The following is a 13,785-nucleotide window of genomic DNA, read 5'->3' on the forward strand; positions in this document are numbered from 1 at the left end:
ATGTCCAGCAATTCTCCTCTCTCCCCTGCTCTCCTCTCCATCCATCTACCCATATCCAGCAAATTTCCTCTCTCCCCTGTCCCCACTCATCCATCCATGTCCAGCAATACTCCTCTCTCCCCTGCCCTGCCCTCCCCTCCATCCATCCATCCATGTCCAGCAATTCTCCTCTCTCCCCTGCCCTCCCCTCCTGTCCTGTACAGAGATGTCTTCTCTCTCCCTGCCCTCTCATCCATGGCCAGCGATTTTGCCTGCCCTCCCTCAGCTCCCTGACAGTCTTCCTCTCCGTCCCTCCCCCCCCATACGCGTTTAACACTGTTACTTTCAGGCACAGCGATGGCAGTGAAGAGGACAACACAGCTTCTCCCTTCCCTCACAGTGTCCCGCCCTCGCGGAAACAGGAAATGCATCATCACAGAAGGTGGGACACTGTGTGAGGGAAGGGAGAAGCTGGAAGCGAGCCCTCTGTGTTGTCCTCTTCACTGCCATCGTTGCAACTGAAAATAAAAGGGTTAAACACACACAAGGGGGGGAGGAACGGAGAGGAGGGCTTTCGATCGGGGAGCTGAGGGCGGGAAAGAACGGAGAGACCGTCCGAGAGCTGCCTGGCTGCAGCACTGCTGCGCCAGGCAGCCCTGCGTTTGGGGGGGGGAGGGGGGGAAGCAGCCAGGGGAAGGTCACGGTTGGGCCTCCCCAAGCCTCTTATACGGGGCGCCTATGACTGTCCTCCCATCCCATCCATGTCCATCAATTCTCCTCTGCCCTGCCCTCCCCTTCCTCCCTCCTTCCCCTCGATGTCCCGCGATTCTCTCTTCCTGACATCATCTCGCCTCTAGCGTTCCCTTCCTCCTCATTGTTCCGCTCTCTGACGTCATTACGTTTTTGACGCAAGGGCAGGGCAATGAGTGGGAATGGATGTTACGAACCCAGGCATCCAGACACAGAATGTTGGAGGTGCAAATTATTATATAGGATATATATATCCCATACCTCGAAAGTAATAGTATGCAAATATTTGACTGTCTCATAGCTAAAGCTGAAACAGAATCAAGACAACTGTATAAATACTTTAAAAGGAGAAAGAAAAAAATATCAAATTGATATCACCACCCACATCACAACCTGTGGAATCTAATGTTCCTTCAGTATGTTATTACTACTACTACTACTTAACATTTCTAGAGCGCTACTAGGGTTACGCAGCGCTGTACAATTTAACAAAGAGAGACAGTCCCTGCTCAAAGAGCTTACAATCTAATAGACAAGTGAACGGTCGGTCCGATAGGGGCAGTCAAATTGGGCAGTCTGGATTCACTGAACGGTAAGGGTTAGGTGCCGAACGCAGCATTGAAGAGGTGGGCTTTAAGCAAAGACTTGAAGAAGGGCAGGGAGGGGGCTTGGCGTAAGGGCTCAGGAAGGTTGTTCCAAGCATAGGGTGAGGCGAGGCAGAATGAGCGGAGCCTGGAGTTGGCGGTGGTGGAGCAGGGTACTGAGAGGAGGGATTTATCCTGTGAACGGAGGTTACGGGCGGGAACGTAAGGGGAGATGAGGGTAGAAAGATAGTGAGGGGCAGCAGACTGAGTGCATTTGTAGGTAAGAAGGAGAAGCTTGAATTGAATGCGGTATCTGATCGGAAGCCAGTGACGTGACCTGAGGAGAGGGGTGATATGAATATATCGGTTCTGGCGGAATATGAGACGTGCAGCAGAGTTCTGAACAGATTGAAGGGGGGATAGATGGCTAAGTGGGAGGCCGGTGAGGAGTAAGTTTCAGTAGTCCAGGCGAGAGGTAATGAGAGCGTGGACGAGAGTTCGGGTGGTGTGTTCAGAGAGGAAAGGGCAAATTTTGCTGATGTTAAAGAGGAAGAAGCGATAGGTCTTGGCTATCTGCTGAATATGCGCAGAGAAGGAGAGAGAGGAGTCAAAGATGACTCCGAGGTTGCGGGCAGATGAGACGGGGAGGATGAGGGTGTTATCAACTGAGATAAAAAGTGGAGGAAGAGGAGAAGTGGGTTTTGGTGGAAAGACGATAAGCTCGGTCTTGGACATATTCAGTTTCAGGTGGCGGTTGGACATCCAGGCAGCAATGTCGGATAAGCAGGCCGATACCTTTGCCTGGGTCTCCGCGGTGATGTCTGGTGTGGAGAGATACAGTTGGGTGTCATCAGCATAGAGATGATACTGGAAACCATGAGATGAGATCAGGGAGCCCAGGGAAGAGGTGTAGATTGAGAAGAGAAGGGGTCCAAGGACAGATCCCTGGGGAACACCAATAGATAAGGGGATGGGGGTGGAGGTGGAGGAAGATCCATGAGAGTGAACTTTGAAGGTGCGGTGGGAGAGATAGGAGGAGAACCAGGAGAAGACAGAGCCCTGGAAACCAAATGAGGACAGTGTGGCAAGAAGTAAGTCATGATTGACAGTGTCAAAAGCGGCGGATAGATCGAGGAGGATGAGGATGGAGTAGTGGCCTCTGGATTTGGCAAGGAACAGGTCATTACAGACTTTAGAGAGTGATGTTTCTGTCGAGTGAAGAGGGCGAAAACTGGATTGAAGCGGATCGAGGATGGCATGAGAGGGGAGAAAATCAAGGCAGCGGCTGTGGACTGCGTGCTCAAGTATCTTGGAGAGGAAGGGTAGGAGGGAGATGGGGTGGTAGTCGGAGGGACAGGTAGGGTCTAGTGATGGTTTTTTGAGGAGTGGCGTGACTATGGCATGCTTGAAGGTGTCGGGGACAGTTGCAGTGGAGAGAGAGAGGTTGAGGATATGACAGATGGAGGGGGTGATAGCAGGAGAGATGGTGTTAAGTAAGTTGGTGGGGAAGGGATCAGTGGAACAAGTGGTGCATTTTGAGGAGGAAAGAAGGCGGGTGGTTTCCTCCTCGGAGATATCAGGAAAGGAGGAGAAGGAGGTCTGGGTTGGTTGGTTGAGGGAGAGGGTTGAAGGGTGAAGAGGAGGAGGTGGCTTGGTAGTGAACTCAAGGTTGATCTTTTGCACCTTGCCGCGGAAGTAGTCAGCCAGTGATTGAGGAGAGAGCGAGGGGGGGGGTGGAAGCGGAGGGCGTTTTGAGGAGGGAGTTAAGGGTGGCGAAGAGACGACGAGGGTTAGAGCTGAGAGAATTAGTCAATTGGGTGTAATAGTCCTGTTTGGCAAGGAATAGTGAGGACTGGAAGGAGGATAGCATGAATTTGTAGTGAAGGAAATCTGAATGGGTGCGAGATTTCCTCCAGAGGCGTTCAGCAGATCGGGCGCAGGAGCGAAGGTAACGGATGCAAGGGGTCAGCCAGGGCTGGGGATTAGTACGCCTTGTGGGATGGGAGGTGGATGGTGCAAGGGTGTCCAGAGCAGAGGAGAGAGTGGCATTGTAAGCGGAGACAGCCTCGTTGACAGACTCGGAGGACATGATGGAGGGGAGGAGATTAGAAATACTAGATGATAAGGTGGGAGGGTCAATAGCCTGGAGATTCCTGGAAGTAGTGGTTAATGTTGGGCGGGGCTGAGGGAGAGGGTGAAGAAGTGTGAAGGTGATCAGGTGATGATCAGAGAGAGGAAGAGCTGAGACGTGGAAATTGGAGGGTGAGCCGGAAGAGGAGAGGACGAGGTCAAGGCAATGGCCATCACGGTGAGTAGGGGTGGTGGAACACAGCTGGAGGTTGAAGGAGGATGTTAGAGTGAGGAACTGAGAAGCGTGAGAGTTGGACGGGTCATCAATGGGTATGTTAAAGTCTCCGAGAATGAGGGACGGAGATGAGGGTTCAAGAAAAACAGAAAGCCAGGCATCGAAGTCGGTGAGGAAGGAAGAGAGGGATTTATCAGGGGGGCGGTAAATGACTGCCACTCTGAGTGGCAACGGGTAGAATAGACGGATGGAGTGGACTTCAAAGGATGAGAAGCAGTGAGACTGTGGTAGGAGGAGGGGTTGGAAACTACAGGAGGGCGAGAGTAGTAACCCGACACCTCCTCCGCGGCCAACTAGGCGGGGAGTGTGGGAGAAGAGATAGCCTCCATGGCATAGAACCGCAACTGAGGCAGAGTCATCAGGGGAGAGCCAGGTTTCAGTTAGGGCAAGCAGGTGAAGGGAATGAGAAATGAAGAGATCGTGGGTGAAGGGAAGTTTGTTGCAGACCGAGTGGGCATTCCACAGTGCACATGAGAAGGGGAGGGAAGAGGGGGGGAGGAGGGGAATAGATATGAGATTGGAGACATCCCGGAAACGTTTGCATGGATAGGACAAGGACAGGTGTGGGGGACCTGGATTGGGATTGATGTCTCCTGCGGATAGCAGGAGGAGGAGCAAGAGAGTGCGGAGGAGGGTGGGGGAGGTAGGGTGGGGGAGGTAGTAGCTCTCCTATGTGTCTTTGTAAAATAGCATCCAAGTAGGTGCATACTTGCCCAAAAGTACCCTTTTAAGGTATACACTTTTTCAGTATTTACTGAACATGTATGTTGTAGATTTATGTGTGACCTGAATGATGCAATGGATATTTAGGCACAACAATGCACAGAGCAACTGAGTTATACTATACTCAGTATGGCTTGTTTGTATTTATCATGTATCGGAAACATACTGTATATAGAAATCATTATAAGAACTAAGAATTTAAGTAAATAAAAAGTAAATATCAAATACTCACATAAGGCAGGAGGCTGGGTTCACTATTTACTCCACAAATGCTGATTAAAAAGTGTAAAATTATTTTCAAATTCTTTGGCCAGCTGTCTGCAAGTGTAGTCCAGACATTCTCAATTTCGGACCATGCCAGCTCATCCCCATACTAGAAAATATAACAATACAAGAGTACTAATTTTCAAATACATACAAATGCCAATAACTTTATCAAGCCAGCTTCACTCCGAATTATAAAGGTATGAATTATAACAGACTAAAGGCCTCTTTTAACAAGCTGCACAGCAATGCCAACAGAGCCCATTCAAAGTGGATAGGCTTTGTTGGTATTACCACACCTGCATCTGCTAGCACAGCTTGATAAAAAGAGGCCCTAAGAGATATTGTATCATTGCCATTGCAATTTGTAATACATAAATCATGTATTCATTCCTTTAGGAAATTTCAAAAGGGACAAACTATGGCCCAGTTGTCAATACCTATTAAAGAAACATACAGCATTATGAAATCTCGGTAATAAACTTGTCTTTCTGCAAAATTAAAAATATATGGCATTATAAACTAACCTAGACTCTATAAACCTTTTGTACACATTTCTTAAAAAAAAAAAAAAAAAAAAAAGGCTTTGCTATGTTAAAACAAAAACATAAGGCTTTGCTATGTTAAAGGGAAATGTTCTTTTCTACAAACAGTATGCAATGCTGTTTCTTGTGATCACATACATGTATTTTTCTCGAATTTAGTAAAGTTATTAGTCCTCTGACATAGTAGTTCTGCTCTTGTTCTACTCAGCATGTTAGTTTATGTACTCTGAGGGCAACTTTCATACTTGTAATGAAGCTTGAGGGTACTTTTTACTTTAGACTCTGCATCAGTTTTCAAAGGGAAATAAATACTCTTCACTGAGAATTGATTCAAGAAAAGAACATGCACAGATTTTCATCTTATTGTGGGGGTACTTATTCCACAAAAACTTACATACATTGTAAGTGTACTAGTCTGATCCAACCCCCACCCCTGGAAGCACCCTCCCCAAATAAACATGTATATGTTGGGCAATCAAAAAAAAACAAAAAACTGGAAAATCAAAACTGATATTCTGCCTTAAATTTGTATCATATGGTCAATGTACCTATTTAATCTATAATATGACACTAACCTTAAAATCAAATATTAATGGAGACCTCAGGACTAGAGTTTCTGTCATGCAAAAAATGTATTGACTTGTGCTAATTTCAATCATCGGTGCATATGTAGTACTGATGAGAAATTTAAATTATCTTCAGACAGATTGAGTCAGAAGCTTAAAGATCAGGGATATACTTCAAAGTGTTGACCATACAAAATGACTTTTTTAAGGCAGATCATCAGTTTTGATTTTCTTGTGTTTAAGTTCTGCCAAATTCGGTTAGCTTAGCGGAGTTTAAAAAAGGTTTGGATGGCTTCCTAAAGGAAAAGTCCATAGACCGTTATTAAATGGACTTGGAGAAAATCCACTATTTCTGGGATAAGCAGTATAAAATGTTTTGAACATTTTTGGGATCTTGCTGGGTATTTGTGACCTGGATTGGCCACTGTTGGAAACAGGATGCTGGGCTCGATGGACCTTTGGTCTTTCCCAGTATGGCAATACTTATATGTACTTATGTACTCTTATCGTTGGGGGCAATTTTCAACCCCCCCATTTCTGGGCATAATATCTTGTTTTATTTGTAGAAATGCCTTTTTAAATTGAGTTGCCTAAGTCCAGCAACTAATTTTCACAAAACCTATTTTACAATGGAGATACAAGATAGCTGCTTGAGAGAAGCCACGCTAATGTGAGCTCTGCACTTTCCTTCTCAGTCTCAGCAGGCGACACCTTACTGGCAAGTTTCCATCGCTGAAGCTATCACTGGAGTGAAGATGCTGTGCTGTCTGAAACAGCAATCATGGGGGATGCCGACATTACCTTGAGCTCAGACCAGCAGCAAGCACCTCTTCCCCCAGTGTTGGAGCCCTCGGCCGCACAAGGACTGCAGCAGATGACATTGCAAGTCAGCGTTCTCTCTCTAGACTAGAGCCCGAGGTCCAAAGTTGTTCCTGGGTCATCTACACAGGAAGGAGTTTGATCTGGTTCGGTGAGATCAGAGCTTATCGAATGCTGTTCTGGTGCAGCAAGGATTGTCACATGCGTTATTACAAGAATCTATTTTGGAGGCATTGAAAGCCCTGGTCCTGCTGGTAAGACCGGACACTGTTACTGCGGACTTGGAGCCGTTTACTAAGCCGCTCTGTAGGCTTACAAACTTTTTAGAACGTGCTACAAATTAGCGCGTGATAACGCTAGAGACGTCCATAGGAATATAATGGGGGTGTCTATCGTTAGCGCGTGTGCTAAAAAGTTAGCATGCCTACAGCACAGCTTAGTAAACCGGACCCTTGGTTTGGGAAGGGCTAGCTTCATGCGGCAGTTTCCTCATTAACTAAAGCTGTGGCACTTTAGTACTGTTGTGATTAAGAATAAGAATACAATATCTATGTTACAGTCTTCAGTTCAAAAAGTAGATTAACAGCACTCCGAGTCAATGAAACTATGTTCTGCCTTGGTGAAAGGTAGGGTATGATACATACCTGTAGCAGTTGTTCTCCGAGGACAGCAGGCTGATTGTTCTCACGACTGGGTTGACGTCCGCGGCAGCCCCCACCAACCGGAAGAAGCTTCGCGGGACGGTCGGCACGCAGGGCACGCCCACCGCGCATGCGCGGCCGTCTTCCCGCCCGTGCGCGACCGCTCCCGCCAGTTGAATGACTAGCAAAAATGAAGAAAACGCAACTCCAAAGGGGAGGAGGGAGGGTAGGTGAGAACAATCAGCCTGCTGTCCTCGGAGAACAACTGCTACAGGTATGTATCATACCCTTTCTCCGAGGACAAGCAGGCTGCTTGTTCTCACGACTGGGGTATCCCTAGCTCTCAGGCTCACTCAAAACAAGAACCCAGGTCAATGGAACCTCGCAACGGCGAGGGTATAACAGAAATTGACCTACGAAGAACAACTAACTGAGAGTGCAGCCTGACCAGAATAAATTCGGGTCCTGGAGGGTGGAGTTGGATTTACACCCCAAACAGATTCTGCAGCACCGACTGCCCGAACCGACTGTTGCGTCGGGTATCCTGCTGGAGGCAGTAATGAGATGTGAATGTGTGGACAGATGACCACGTCGCAGCCTTGCAGATCTCTTCAATAGTGGCTGACTTCAAGTGGGCCACCGACGCTGCCATGGCTCTGACACTATGAGCCGTGACATGACCCTCAAGAGTCAGCCCAGCCTGGGCGTAAGTGAAGGAAATGCAATCTGCTAACCAATTGGAGATGGTGCGTTTCCCGACAGCGACCCCTAGCCTGTTAGGGTCGAAAGAAATAAACAATTGGGCGGACTGTCTGTTGGGCTGTGTCCGCTCCAAGTAGAAGGCCAATGCTCTCTTGCAGTCCAATGTGTGCAACTGACGTTCAGCAGGGCGGGTATGCGGCCTGGGGAAGAATGTTGGCAAGACAATTGACTGGTTAAGATGGAACTCCGACACCACCTTCGGCAGGAACTTTGGGTGGGTGCGGAGCACTACTCTGTTGTGATGAAATTTGGTATATGGAGCATGAGCTACTAGGGCTTGAAGCTCACTGACCCTACGAGCTGAAGTAACTGCCACCAAGAAAATGACCTTCCAGGTCAAGTACTTCAGATGGCAGGTATTCAGTGGCTCAAAAGGAGGTTTCATCAGCTGGGTGAGGACGACGTTGAGATCCCATGACACAGTAGGAGGCTTGATAGGGGGCTTTGACAAAAGCAAGCCTCTCATGAATCGAACGACTAAAGGCTCTCCAGAGATGGCTTTACCTTCCACACGATAATGGTAAGCACTAATCGCACTAAGGTGATTCCTTACTGAGTTGGTCTTGAGGCCAGACTCTGATAAGTGCAGAAGGTATTCAAGCAGGTTCTGTGCAGGGCAAGAACGAGGTTCTAGGGCCTTGCTCTCACACCACACGACAAACCTCCTCCACTTGAAAAAGTAACTCTTTTTAGTGGAATCCTTCCTAGAGGCAAGCAAGACCCGGGAGACACCCTCAGACAGACCCAACGCAGTGAAGTCTACGCCCTCAACATTCAGGCCGTGAGAGCCAGGGACTGAAGGTTGGGGTGCAGCAACGCTCCGTCGTTCTGCGAGATGAGAGTCGGAAAACACTCCAATCTCCACGGTTCCTCGGAGGACAACTCCAGAAGAAGAGGGAACCAGATCTGACGGGGCCAAAAGGGCGCTATCAGAATCATGGTGCCGCGGTCTTGCTTGAGCTTCAGTAAGGTCTTCCCCACCAAAGGTAGGGGAGGATAAGCATACAGGAGGCCGGTTCCCCAATGGAGGAGAAAGGCGTCCGACGCTAGCCTGCCGTGTGCCTGAAGTCTGGAACAGAACAGAGGCAGCTTGTGGTTGGTCTGAGAGGCGAAAAGGTCCACCGAGGGGGTGCCCCACTCTCGGAAGATCTTGCGTACCACTCTGGCATGGAGCGACCACTCGTGCGGTTGCATGACTCTGCTCAGTCTGTCGGCCAGACTGTTGTTTACGCCTGCCAGGTACGTGGCTTGGAGGAGCATGCCGAACCGACACGCCCAACGCCACATCCCGACGGCCTCCTGACACAGGGGGCGAGATCCGGTGCCCCCCTGCTTGTTGACGTAATACATTGCAACCTGATTGTCTGTCCGAATTTGGATAATTTGGCAGGACAGCCGATCTCTGAAAGCCTTCAGTGCGTTCCAGATCGCTCGGAGCTCCAGGAGGTTGATCTGCAGATCCTTTTCCTGGAGGGACCACATACCCTGGGTGTGAAGCCCATCGACATGGGCTCCCCACCCCAGGCGAGATGCATCCGTTGTCAGCACTTTCGTGGGCTGCGGAATTTGGAATGGACGTCCCAGGGTCAAATTGGTCCGTATGGTCCACCAGAGCAGTGAAGTGCGGCAACTGGTGGAGAGGCGGATGACATCCTCTAGATTTCCAGTGGCTTGGAACCACTGGGAAGCTAGGGTCCATTGAGCAGATCTCATGTGAAGACGAGCCATGGGAGTCACATGAACTGTGGAGGCCATATGACCCAGAAGTCTCAACATCTGCCGAGCTGTGACCTGCTGAGACGCTCTGGTCTGCGAAGCCAGGGCCAGGAGATTGGTGGCCCTCGCTTCGGGAAGGTAGGCCTGAGCCGTCTGGGTATTCAGCAGCGCTCCTATGAATTCCAGAGACTGGGATGGCTGGAGATGGGACTTTGGGTAATTTATCACAAACCCCAGCAGCTCCAGAAGTTGAATAGTGCACTGCATGGACCGGAGGGCTCCTGCCTCCGAGGTGTTCTTGACCAGCCAATCGTCGAGATATGGGAACACGTGCACTCCCAGCTTGCGTAGGTAGGCCGCTACCACCACGAGGCACTTGGTAAACACTCGTGGGGCAGAGGCGAGCCCAAAGGGCAGCACACAATACTGAAAGTGCCGTGCGCCCAGGCGGAATCTGAGATACTGTCTGCCAAATTCAGGGCGTATCCGCACCGCACTATTTGGAGAACCCACTGGTCGGAGGTTATGAGAGGCCACCTTTGGTGAAAAAATTTTAACCTCCCTCCGACCGGCAGATCGTCCGGTACGGACACTTGTAGGGCGGCTATGTTCCCGTGGATCCAGTCAAAAGCCCGTCCCCGGCTTTTGCTGTGGAGGCGCAGGGGGCTGCTTAGGCGCACGCTGTTGACGGGAACGAGCGCGCTGGGGCTGTCCCTGTGCCTGACGAGGCCTTCGGGCCGGCTGGTTGTACCTACGCTTCGCAAAAGAATAGGGTGCAGCCTGCCGGGCCCGGGAAAAACGCCCGCCCGTGGGGGCGGGTGCTGAAGGCGCCCGGTGGGAGAGCTTGTCGAGAGCGGTTTCCCGCTGATGCAGTTGGTCAACCATCTGCTCGACCTTCTCACCAAAAATGTTATCCCCCCGGCAAGGGACGTCAGCCAGTCTCTGCTGGGTGCGGTTGTCCAGGTCAGAGGCACGCAGCCATGAGAGCCTGCGCATCACTATACCTTGGGCCGCAGCACGAGATGCCACGTCACAGGTGTCAAAAATCCCCCTGGACAGGAACTTTCTGCACGCCTTCAGCTGCCTGACCACCTTCTGATATGGCCTGGACTGCTCCGGCGGGAGCTTATCGACCAGGTCCGCCAGCTGTTGCACATTGGTCCGCATGTGGATGCTCATATAGAGCAGGTAGGATTGGATGCGGGTCACGAGCATGGAGGATTGGTAGGCCTTCCTCCAAAACGAGTCCAGAGTGCGAGACTCCCGCCCCGGGGGCGCCGAGGCGGTATCCCTCGAACTCCGTGCCCTCTTGAGAGCAGAATCCACGACCGCTGAGTCATGGGGCAACTGGGGCCGCATGAGCTCTGGGTCAGAGTGGATCCTGTACTGGGACTCTGCTTTCTTGGGAATGGTGGGGTTAGTTAATGGTCGCACCCAGTTCCGAAGCAGCGTCTCCTTCAGGACATTGTGCAGCGGTACCGTGGAGGACTCTCTAGGTGGTGATGGATAGTCGAGGACCTCGAGCATCTCGGCCCTCGGCTCTTCCACAGAGACCACGGGGAAGGGAATGCTAATAGACATATCCCGCACAAAGGAGGCAAAGGAGAGACTCTCAGGAGGGGAGAGCTTCCTCTCCGGTGATGGCGTGGGGTCCGAGGGAAGGCCCGTAGACTCCTCTGAGGAGAAATATCTCGGGTCCTCCTCTTCCCCCCACGAGTCCTCATCCTCGGTATCGGACATTAGCTCATGTAGCTGAGTCCGGTACCGGGCCCGGCTCGACGTCGAGGCACCGAGGTCTCGGTGTCGTCGAGCGGTGGACTCCCGCGCCGGCGGGGACGGAGCTCCCTCCATCGACGTCGACGGGGACTCCACCTGCGTGGCGGTCGAGACCGGCACCGCAAGCGGCGGCGGTGTCGACAGCCCCGGCGCCGGGCTAGAGCTCGCCGGCGCCACAGTCATCGGCGTCGGGGGCGCAAGCACCCCCGACGCCGGCAGAGCCTGGCGCATCAGCCCTTCCAGGATCCCCGGAAGGATGGCTCTGAGGCACTCGTCCAGGCCCGCTGCCGGGAAAGGCGGTGGGGCCGGTAAGGGTGTCGGTGCCAGAAGCTGCTGGGGGCCAGGAGACGGCACCGAGGTGCCGGAACCCCGACGCGTCGGTACCTCCACCACCGACGGAGATCTCTCCTCTCTGCGATGACGCTTCGGTGTCGACTCCTCCTCAGGGTGCACCGAGGGCTCCCGGTGACGGCGCTTCTTGTCCTTTTTCCGGTGCACGTCACCGGCGCCGGAGGGCATGGAGGAGGAGGAGGTCGATCCCCCTCGGTCTCGAGGTACCGGGTCCGACAGGGTTCGGTCCCGTGGCTCACGAGCTGAGGGAGTGACCGGGGCCGACTGCCCACGCGGCCTCTCAACCCCACTCTCACCGGCGGACCGGCGGGCCGACGGGACCTGTTCTCCTGGGGTCGCTGCCATCGGAGCCGATGTCTCGGGCATCGATACCGGTACCGTCGAGGTCGACGTCGAGGGGCCGGCGCAAGTTCCAAAAAGACGGTCCCGTAGAACTTGCCTCGCAACCTGAGTCCGTTTCCGGAGACCGAGACACAAAGCGCACGACTTGAGATTGTGCTCCGGCCCGAGGCACTGGAGGCACCAAGCGTGGGTGTCGGTCTGCGAGATCGGCCGGCCGCAGCGACCACACTTTTTAAATCCACTCGGGACCTTCGAGGACATCGACGGAAAAATCGCGTCGGCGAAGTCAAAGTCGGCAATGGTGGCTAAAATCACACCACGAAAAAACTAACCGACCGAGCGGCCACTAGGCCGCAACGTGGCGTCCCCGCTAGAAGCGAGGGAAAAGGGGAGCGCGTGCTCCACACGCGCGAAATCTTTTTTTTTTTTTTTTTTTACAAGACAAAAGAAAGAAAAGAGGAAACCGAACAGGAATCCAAAAGCGACGATCCGCGTAAACGCGGTCGAAAATCCGGCGGCTGAACAGAGAGAGAGGCAATTGCACAACTCTCTCAGTCGCGGAAAAAAAGTAACTGGCGGGAGCGGTCGCGCACGGGCGGGAAGACGGCCGCGCATGCGCAGTGGGCGTGCCCTGCGTGCCGACCGTCCCGCGAAGCTTCTTCCGGTTGGTGGGGGCTGCCGCGGACGTCAACCCAGTCGTGAGAACAAGCAGCCTGCTTGTCCTCGGAGAAAAGACAATTACAAACAGATGAGTAGAAAACTTGGAGAACGTGACAAGGTTCTTGAATCTGCGTTTTATAAATTTTCTGAAACATACTATTTTTTCATACACTCAGCTCCTACAGTGTTAATTGGAAGAACAGGGAAATAGTTGGAAGAGGGAAATACGGCTAGCAAGAGCTCAAGCGGAAGATAAAATGGCTAAAGATGTAAAGAGAGGTGACAAGACTTTTTTCAGATATATATTGTAGAAAGTTGAAGAGATAGGAATGGAACTGCGACACTGAAAGATAATGAGAATGGCTATGTGGAGAGTGATGAAGATAAAGCGAACGTGCTAAATAATTATTTCTCTTTGGTGTTCATGGAGGAAAATCCTGGAGAAGGACCGCGGTTGGCTGCTGAGGGAACGTCTGGGAATGGAGTGGATACTGCGCCGTTTACGGAAGAAAGAGTTTATAAACAGCTGGAGAATCTGAAGGTGAAGAAAGCTATGGGGCCAGATGGGATACATCCCAGGATACTGAAGGAGCTCAGACAGGTCCTGGCAGGACCTCTTAAAAATTTATTTAATAGATCTTTAGAGACAGGAGAGGTTCCGCGAGATTGGAGACGAGCGGATGTGGTCCCTCTTCACAAAAGTGGAGACAGGGAAGAAGTGGGAAACTACAGACCGGTAAGTCTCACGTCGGTGGTAGGAAAAATAATGGAGTCACTGCTGAAAGAAAGGATAGTTAACTTTCTAGAAACCGACGGGTTACAGGACCCGAGGCAACATGGCTTTACCAAAGGAAAATCCTGCCAAACGAATCTTAGTGACTTTTTTCACTGGGTGACCAAAGAACTGGATGAGGAACGTGTACTAGATGTAATCTACTTGGA

General features: G+C 51.4%; 1 protein-coding gene across 1 annotated transcript in view; it reads right to left on the reverse strand.

The window, feature by feature from the left end:
• The window catches only part of FRYL (FRY like transcription coactivator), a 655,466-nt gene that overhangs the window by 279,903 nt on the left and 361,778 nt on the right, over window positions 1–13,785 (reverse strand). The window contains 1 exon segment of the mRNA XM_030191364.1: window positions 4,634–4,774. Within this exon segment, the coding sequence (XP_030047224.1) occupies window positions 4,634–4,774 (141 nt within the window).

The sequence above is a fragment of the Microcaecilia unicolor genome, chromosome 2 (assembly GCF_901765095.1).
Source record: "Microcaecilia unicolor chromosome 2, aMicUni1.1, whole genome shotgun sequence".
In the NCBI taxonomy this organism is placed as follows: Eukaryota; Metazoa; Chordata; class Amphibia; order Gymnophiona; family Siphonopidae; genus Microcaecilia; species Microcaecilia unicolor.